This window comes from Macrotis lagotis, chromosome 1 (genome assembly GCF_037893015.1).
Source record: "Macrotis lagotis isolate mMagLag1 chromosome 1, bilby.v1.9.chrom.fasta, whole genome shotgun sequence".
Taxonomy (NCBI): domain Eukaryota; kingdom Metazoa; phylum Chordata; class Mammalia; order Peramelemorphia; family Peramelidae; genus Macrotis; species Macrotis lagotis.
This window is the reverse complement of record NC_133658.1, coordinates 904,174,833-904,184,290: the sequence shown is the minus strand read 5'-3', so window position 1 is coordinate 904,184,290 and position 9,458 is coordinate 904,174,833. Positions and strand designations below refer to the sequence as shown.

Genomic DNA, 9,458 nt, shown 5'->3' with positions numbered 1-9,458 from the left:
CTTCCCTGAATTCCCATCCCTCCTGGTCTCTAATAGAACAATAGTGTTCCATGACATACATATACCACAGTTTGTTAAAGCTATTCCTCAACTGAAGGACATTGACTTAATTTCCAATTCTTTGCCACCACAAGCAGGGCCACTATGAATATTTTTTGTACAAGTGATGTTTTTACTCTTTTTCATCATCTCTTCAGGGTATAGGCTCAGTCATCTCATCTAATTCAATCAATATTTACTGATTTCCACAAGACCCTATTCAGATCTGGAAGGGACCTTAACAGACAATTCTTTTTAGTGGCATGTACCCCTTTGGAAGTCTGGTTCCCTTCTCAGAATCTTTTTTTTAATTCATCAGTGATGGAAATGCTCAGTTTCAGTTCAAGGTAAGTAAATATATATATATATATATGATTTTTCACCCCATCAAAGTTTATGAACCCTTGGTCTTATCTAATGCAGAATGCCAAAGCTGATCTCAGAATGAGTAGCAGGAAGTAAATGTTGGTGTCACTGAAGGGTTAGAACTGTCCCCAGATGGAATGAACTACCTCCAATGATGCTAGATTCCCTCTCCCTCAAATAGATGATAGATGGCCACTTTCTGGGGATGTTATAGGGGACATCATTCCTTTCAGGTCCCGTTCAATTCTAAAATTCTCTGATTCGATGAAGGTGGATTGTCAAAGGCTTTAGCAAGTATACCCCTCCCAGTTATATAGGGAGGTAACCTGAGTTCCAAAGCAGGGGAGACACTTTCCCAAGGTCACACCACAAATTGGGGACAGAGCCAAAGAGGTACAAGGCCAAGATGGCGGTCTTTCATTCAGTAAACATTCCATGGGCCTAGATTATGGGGCATATGGGTTTGATAAACTTGGTCCTTGTCCTTGGGAAGATAAACTCTGGACATCCTGAGCCTGATAAGGGTTCCATCAAGTCAGAGGAGGACTGAGGGGGAGAGGGTGTTGGGGGATGGGAGGGTTTTGAGTCAGATCCAAGGAAAAGCAGTCTTCTTTGAGGCCTGTGCAGAAGAAGGGAGGTAAAGAGGGGGAGGGTCCAAGAGCCACTTCTAGGAGAGTCCTCCAGACCTGGCAAGATCCCAGGAATATTTGGCAAACATTGAAGCTGGGTGAACACCAGGGGAGAAGGTCCTGGACCCATCCCTAAAGATGACTCCCAACTGAGCCCTGAAGACTAGAAAGATCCCTGGATCTGGGTTCTGGAGGTCTTCAATGCCAAGTTTAGGGGTTTGATCGGGGGCTGGGACCAGGGTGGGCGAGCCAGGATGGGATAGGATAGGTTCTGTATCTTCCTGACAGCCTTGCCTGTCCTGGTTGCCTGCCAAACCCTTATCCTGTTCCCCTGTGGTTAGAGTAGGGGTGACTCATGGGGAAGTGAAGGGGCAACCACACCCTAACTGGCACTGGTCAGTAAGATGTTGTCAGCTTCCAGCTTGCCCATTGGGTGAGAGCTACAGGAATGATTGTGTGTAGACTCAGAATCATGGAGAGTGGCCGAGAGGGAGCAGCCCCACTCTTCTAGAATTCCCAGGGATTTTGTGAAAATTCCACTCGTGTGGAAAGTGGTAAGGCTAGCTTGGCATTACAGGGGGAGGGGGAGAGGGAGAGGGAGAGGGAGAGAAGGGAAATGGGGTGTTGAAATCTACCCGGACTTCTTCTTTTCCTCTCCTCTCTGCTCCACCTACTGCCCAAATCTTTCCTGTTGTTCTACTCAAGGGACAGCTCTCATTTGCATTTGGGTCTCTGTCCTTGGGGAAATTAAGCCCTTGAGTTAGCCTGGTCCCAAACTGGCACCAAACCATGAAACTCCCTTAGAAACTCCCTATTCAGCTGGGGCAGAACACCCTTTCCGTTGGGGGAGCGTGCCCTGATTGCTAGGAAGTTCTGCCTTGTCTGAAAGTGGGGGATTTTAACTCCCTGTAATTTCCTCCCTATGATGGCTCTTCAGATATCTGAAGAAATGAACAGGGTTCAGACAGACATTTGTCCTGGATAAGTAGTTCCAATTCCTTCAATATAATGTTACACTGCAATGTGAAAAGGCAGACTTGGGAGAGGCCTTAGCACATGGGATATCTGAACTGGGAGAATCTTTAGAACATAGGGTGTCAGAACTGAAGGGGGTCTTAGAACATGGGAGGTCAGAAATGGGAGGGTTCTTAGAACATGGGAGATCAGAAGTGGGACAGTCCTTAGAACACAGAATGTCTGAACTGGGGGGGATCTTAGGACATGGGATGTCAGAGCTGAGAAGGGCATTGGAAGAAGAGATAATTAAAACAATATAATAAATACATAATATTCTATCATATTATTATCATAATTACATATGAAGTATTGGTCTATATGGCCAGTGAATGTCCTTCCAGTTTTTGTTTTAGGATTCTATAATCTCCATCCTGGTCTCACTCATCTGGGGTATCCCAGATCATCTTTCCTAAAGTATGGTACCCCCAAATAAATGCAATATTCCAGGTAGACCCTGATTTCTCCAGTGGAATTAATAATTCCCTCTCTTTGGATGTCTTCTAGCTAATTGTTTAAAATTTAATTTAATTTAATGTTTAAGACTTCATTTTCACCCCTCCCCTCCATCCCATTCCCCATTGAGAGAACTTCAACAAGGTAAACCAAGACAAATCCCTTACTGTTCATGTCTCCAAAACTATATATGTCCCAGTCTTCATCCTAAGTCCATCACCGCTCCGTTTAGAAGACAGGTAGGATGTTCCTCATGAGTCCTCTCATGCCTTCCATTAAGGCAACCCAAGATTATGTTAAGCTTTTTGTCTATGACACTACATAGCTTGTTCCTATCAAGGTTATGATCCCATTAAGACTCCCGGGTCTTTTCACACAGTGGTGATCTAGATGCATCTCCACTATCCCACTTTGGGAACTCAAGGACAGGCTTTCCTATTCGGGGACACAATCAGTCTAACCCCAGTGTCCTGTTTTTAAATCCAGTGCTCTTTATATGTTACTTCACTGGCTCAGTAAGATCCTTTGAAATTCTGGTCTATGACTGAATGATCTTGGAGAAGACTTTTGCTCCTGACTCCAGGTTTTTCTTCTGTAAAAGGAGAATTGTCTCTGAGAGAGTCATTTCAGTGGGGTCCGTCTGTGGCTCTCAGTTTCTTTCATCCAATCTTTGAACTCTTCCTCCCATTCTTTCATCTTTTATGTCTTCATCCAAGGCCAGATGGACCTTCCTAGGGATGATCCAGAGAGAAATCATTCATTACAGAGATAGTTAGATTAAATGACCTAAGGTTTATCTAAACCTGAGATTCTATGATGCAGTCCCATGTCTTATTTGCTAGACTCTAAAGTGAATTCCACATGGTTTTCATCTCCTTCCCCAGGGCTCCTTGGGTGCTATCCCATGGCTGAAATGGAGAACTCCTCAATAAGTTATGAATATGAGGATTACAGCCTGGATCCTGGCTTGCATGTAGACTGTGAGTCACTTGGCTCATGTGACTCCATGGACCCTCTTCGGATCTCCCCCCTGCTTCTCTATGCTGCAGTTTTCCTAGTGGGTGTGCCAGGAAATGCCATTGTGGCCTGGGTGACTGGGGTCACAGCCCGTCGGGCAGCCCCCTCCATCTGGTTCTTGAACTTAGCCATAGCTGACTTGCTCTGCTGCTTGTCCCTGCCCCTCATGGCTGTGCCGATCATCCGTCAAGGTGAATGGCCCTTTGGTTCGATCGCCTGTCGCCTTCTGCCCTCAGCCATTCTGTTCAACATGTATGCCAGCGTCTTACTTTTGGCTGGTGCCAGCATCGACCGATGTCTGGCTGTACTTTGGCCAAGCAGGGTCCGGGACCATCTGTGGCCAGCGTGGGCAGGCTGTGGAGTTGCCTGGGTGTTGGCACTACTACTGGTTCTCCCCTCAGTGCTGACTCGACGACTTCACCAGGAATATTTCCCAGAACGATATGAGTGTGTGGTGGACTATGGTGGATCCCGTGGGGTCGAGGGGGCTGTGGTTGGCATTCGTTTCATTGGTGGTTTTCTTGGACCATTGGGGATTGTGATTTGCTGCCATGGCCTCCTGTTGATTCACCTGAGAGGACAGCCAAAGCCCCAGATCCTGCGCCTGTTGACCTTGGTTGTGGTTGGTTTCTTCCTCTGTTGGGCACCTTACCATGTGGTAGGGTTGGTGATAGCTGCTGCAGTCCCTCACTCAGAACTCCTAGCCAGTGCTCTCCAGGCTGAGCCCCTCGTTATAGGCCTAGCCTTGGCCAATAGCTGTCTGAACCCCACCCTATTCTTGGTCTTGGGCCGGGCTCGTCTCCAGAGGTCCCTGTGGGCTGCCTGCCGCCTGGCTCTGGGTGAGGACCTGGAGGAGGAAGAGCCCAGAAGTAGCAAATCTACTAGTGAAGTTCTGGTCTCAGAGATGGTCTAGATTAAGGAGGAGCTTGGTTTGAATGAAGTAATACTTATTTTAAAATATATATATGCCTGCATGTATGTATGTATGTATGTATGTATGCATGTATGTATGTATCTATCTATCTATCTATCTTTGTGGGTTGATTGGTTGCTTCTGGTCCTTCATTATGGAAGAAGACCAAAATGACATCACTTTGTTGGAGATAAGTTACACTGTGGCCAACTGTGGTTGATCAGACCAATACAAGCTCAGAATGTTCTACCATGGTTGGACACAAATTGTCCATGGGAACACCAGAAGTGCTTATTCTAAACTAGAAGTATATCTATAAAAAACAAATATTTATACAATGTACATGTGAATATTTATACATTTTTTATTCATTTTAAACAAATACAAAATCAGATTTCCATGTACCCAGGAGAAACGAAGAGAAGATTCAATAGAAAATAATGAGTTCCCATTTCAAGAAAAACTATAAAATAAATACTGCACATTGTTCTCAAGCCCACCCTGCTTTTCTTTGCTTCCTTCTAGGTTTTCTTTTGCTCTCTCCTGGGCACTTTTTACTTCATTTTCCCCTTTTATTCCCCACCCACCTGCACACACACTCTAAATAAGGCCTTGGATATAGATGATATAGCTATAAATACCCAAATCATAAACATTTATGTAAGACTACACTATGCATAGTTTTCATTTGTCATCGTTCTCTGGAGGTGTTTAATATCTTCTTTCATTGGTTCAACCAAGTCTTTATGTTTGTCCTAAATCAACTAACTCATCATTTCCTATACTACAGCAGTATTCCAACACCATCTCGGCTTTTCTGGGAGATTGTCTATGAAAGGTTTCCCTCCAATTTTCTGTATTCCTTCTATTATTGTCTTTTTCAGTTTTATTTATGCAAACAACTTTTTATTGAAAATAATTGAAGTACCCATTTTACACTTAAGCATTTCTATCATCTTAAAACATAGTTGAAGGTCTGATATTGCAGATTTTCCTTCCTTTATATCTTTTTAACTTTGGTTTCTTTGAAATTCCTGACCTTTGTTTATCCAAATAAATTTTCTTATTTTTTTTTCTAATTCAGTAAAATAACTTCCTTAGTAATTTGATTGAGATGACATTGAAAAAGTTGTCATTTTTATTATATTGTTTTTACCTACCCATGAACAATGAATATTAATTATTCCAGTTATTTAAATGACTTTATTTGTATAAAAATGTTTTACATTTATGTTCATAAAGTTTCTATGTCTGTTTTGACAGGTATACTCTCAGGTATTTTATACCATCTACTTATTTTTAATGGTCTAAAACAATATGGAATAATATTGTGTAGTTTCCTTATTTTCTCTTTTGATTATATTTCTTTTAGCATTAACTTTGTCTGGGAACATGATTACGATCCCTGATTTTTTTACATAATAAATTCTACTCTAGCCTCTTATTTTTTTCTTTGTATGTATTTTTCATTTTTATTGAATTTCCTGAAAGCATTGTATGTTGAATTCAAAATTTAATCTGCTGTTTCCATTTTATGGGTAAATTCATTCCATTTATATTCTATAATTACTATTATAGAATATATAGAATATATTCTATAATTACTCCATCCTATTTTCCCTTACTATCCTCATCCTATTTATTCTAATCTTCCTCACTCTTCTACTTTACTTCCAACTGCTTTTCCTTAACCTGCCCACTCCTTTGAATACTTCCTTTATCTCTTCCCCCCCACTTTAGCCCCTTGCCCTCTTATTTCTTTCTGAATTTAGAAGACTTTTTTTGATATTTTATTTTTCCAATTATATGTTATGAATGCTTTTTTTTTAGGTTTTTCTTTTTTTGCAAGGCAAATGGGGTTAAGTGGCTTGCCCAAGGCCACACAGCTAGGTAATTATTAAGTGTCTGAGACCGGATTTGAACCCAGGTACTCCTGACTCCAAGGCCGGTGCTTTATCCACTACGCCACCCAGCTGCCCCATGAATGCTTTTCAACATTCATCCACATGCCTAAGTTATATAATTTCCTTCCACCCTCCCTTCAGTGATGAACAGTCTGGTGAGCATTGCAGATATACATCTGTGTTTAACATGCTTCCAGATTAGTAATTTTCTGTATTAGGAATTAGGACCTAGGGAAAAGAAAGAAAACTGTGAAATAGGAAGGAAAAACATATGAGAAATTTTAAAAAAGTTACCATAGTGTTCATTCAGATTCTGTAGTTTGTTTTGTTTTGTTTTTCTTCTTCTAGATGTGGGCAGTATAGTCCATAACAGGTATCCCAGGGAGGTCCTAGCTCTCTCAACTGCTTTACAAGCTTTTTATACCCTTCTAGATAGATAATTGGTTTCCTTTTTAGCACATTGTCTTTGAGAGTAAGGTTCTAGCTCTATCTACCTTCCCCTTCCCTACTTGCTTCCTCTATATCTATTTTACCTTTCATTCTGCATTTAAATGGATAGTTACTTGTTTATCTCTCCTTACATGGTTTTATTTTTTTAGAATCACCCTATCATATATATGGCTCAACCCAATCCTTTCAAACTAACCAAATAACGACAGTCATAAGAGTCCTGATAACATTTTATTTAAAAAAAAAGCATTTTCACATATAAGGAGTAAACAATTTGGCCTTATTGGGTCCTTTATAATTGGTTTTTAATGTCTACCTTATATTTGTCCTGAATCTTGTATGTTGAATTTTCCATTAAGATTTTTTTTGTCATTGTTTCTTCCATAAATACCTGAAAGTCTTTCAGTTTGTTAAATGTTTATTTATTTATCTATTTCATTCAAGATTATACTTAACTTCGGGGTGGCTAGTAGTGACCGGCCTTGGAGTCAGAAGTACCTGGGTTCAAATCCGGTCTCAGACACTTAATAATTACCTAGCTGTGTGGCCTTGGGGCAAGCCACTTAACCCCATTTGCCTTGCAAAAACCTAAAAAAAAAAAAAAGATTATACTTAACTTGGCTGGTTGAAATCCCAGTTCTTTAGATCTATGAAATACAGTATTCCAAGATTTCTGGTCCTTCAGAATAGTAGCTGCCAGGTCTTATATACTCCTTATCGCAGTTCCATAATATTTAAATTGTTTTTGCTTCTTGTTGCTTGCAATTTTTTTCTCCTTAACCTGGGAACTTTGAAACTTGGCTATGATATTCCTGTAAATGTTCTTGGGATCTATTTCAGGTGGCGATTGGTGGTTTTTTTTTTTCCCTATTTCTCCTTTGCCTTCTTATTCTAGAACTTTGGGGCAATTTTCCTAGAGAAGTTCTTGTAATATTATATTAAGATTTTTTAATTGCAATTTTCAAAGAGTCTATTTTTATGTAATTTCCTCTCAATGTGTTCTGTAGACCAATTGTTTTTCTAGTTTTTCACATTCTCTTCTGTTTTTTCATTGTTTTGATTTTGTTTTATTATTTCCTGGTGTTTATAACATCATTAGCTTCCCCTTGTCTTATTCTCATTTTCAAGGAATCGTTTTTTGAAGTTTTTGATTCTTTATTTCCAGTTGGTTAGTTTTCTTTTCATAATTTTCTTGGATCATTCTTTTTTTCTTTTTCTTTTTTCCCCCAATTTCTCTTATTTAATTTTAAAAGGCCCTTTTAAGTTCTTCCCAGTTCTTTTTTGGGGCTTGGGACCATTTGACGCTTCTCATTGCAAAAGGAATGACTTTTTCAGCTTTGCTTTCTTCCACTGAATAACTCAGCTCTTCTCTATCCCCATAGAAAGGATCTATGGTTGCATTCTTTCTCTTTTGCATACTCATTTTTATTTTTATTTTGTTTTTTAGCATCTATTAATATACTCAAGTTCTAGTCCCAAAGCTGGGGAATGATGACCCACGGCTTAAGCCCTTCTTGCTGTTATTTTCTGAGGTCTGTCCCAGAGTCCAACCTTGGGCTCTCCTCTCTACCCCTTAGCCGAGCTTAGGGTCCCAGGGGTGCTGTCCCACAAATGGTCTTGCTCTTTGCGGTAGCTCCAGTGGCCACAAATTTCAGCTGTCTCCTTTGCCCTAAAACTGAAACCAGGGACTCTGCTCTCCTGCAATGGTCCCAGCTCACCAAGGATGTGATAGCAACTTTTCTTCACTATCCATCCCCCCCACCTTGGGACCTCAATTTGGGACCTTAACCTTGTCTAGTCAGCACAGCTGTGCTTGGAGTCCCCTGACAAAGGATGGTCCTTCAGTCTCCTGGTCAACTTTCTGACCCTGGTTCTGTGGTTGAGGTGAAAATTCCTGAGGCCAAGATTGCTTCCCCAAGGACTGGTTGTTTGTCCATTCTTTAGAGTCACCAGGAGATGTTTGCACTTCACTCAGGCCAAACCTCCATCCCTTGGAGGTCAGGTCTTTCCTAGGTTCCTCTCAAGTTGTCTTAGGAGGACAACTGCTTTACTCTGACTTCTGTTTATTTCTGTTACTCTACAGTCATTCTGAGGTGATGTCGTGTTTTTTTATGGAACAAATTTGGAGACCCAAAATTTTTCTGATGTACTCTGCCATCTTCCCAGGATCCCCCCCATAGACATTATAAATGCTTAATGCTTTTCTTTCTCTTTTGTTCTCCAAAGTAGGAAAAAGGCCCCTCCATTGAGTACATCACGTAGTTGTTCTAAGGACTGGACTTTCTCTAGCCAATGTTCTTATGATCTGTTTTATTTATTGAATGTAAAATGGTTACTAAACAAGGTTATATGTTTGTACTGATGTTCAATATTAAGTTTTCAACAAAATATCTCATTTTAAAACATCAAATCAAGGGACTTGGTCTGGTGATGCCTTCCTAAGTCAAATTCTTACTTTAACATCTCTCACCCCTTGGCTGGAGAGCTATTGGCCTTCCAAAGAGTAATGGCTAATAAAAGTTTGAATAACAGACTTTAGGTCTCCTGCCCCTACCAGATGGTGAGTTTCTCAAGAGTAAGGTCTTTCTAGCATGAAGAAGTCCACAGGTGTCCTTTGTCCTAGATAGATGGAATGATAGTCAATTCTAACAAAAAAATAAATAAAATCTT

General features: G+C 40.6%; 1 protein-coding gene across 1 annotated transcript; it reads left to right on the top strand.

Moving 5' to 3' along the window:
• Nucleotides 1–1,049: 1,049 nt before the first annotated feature.
• Nucleotides 1,050–5,590, top strand: C5AR2 (complement C5a receptor 2). Its single transcript, XM_074219177.1, has 2 exons — nucleotides 1,050–1,588; nucleotides 3,389–5,590. The coding sequence occupies exon 2, from the start codon at nucleotides 3,409–3,411 to the stop codon at nucleotides 4,432–4,434; it is 1,026 nt and encodes a 341-aa protein (XP_074075278.1). The 5' UTR covers nucleotides 1,050–1,588; nucleotides 3,389–3,408; the 3' UTR covers nucleotides 4,435–5,590.
• The last annotated feature ends 3,868 nt before the right edge of the window (nucleotides 5,591–9,458 follow it).

What these genes read in the sequence shown, in the direction of transcription:
- C5AR2 (XM_074219177.1), top strand. Translation starts at nt 3,409, where the DNA reads ATGGCTGAAATGGAGAACTCCTCAATAAGTTATGAATATGAGGATTAC.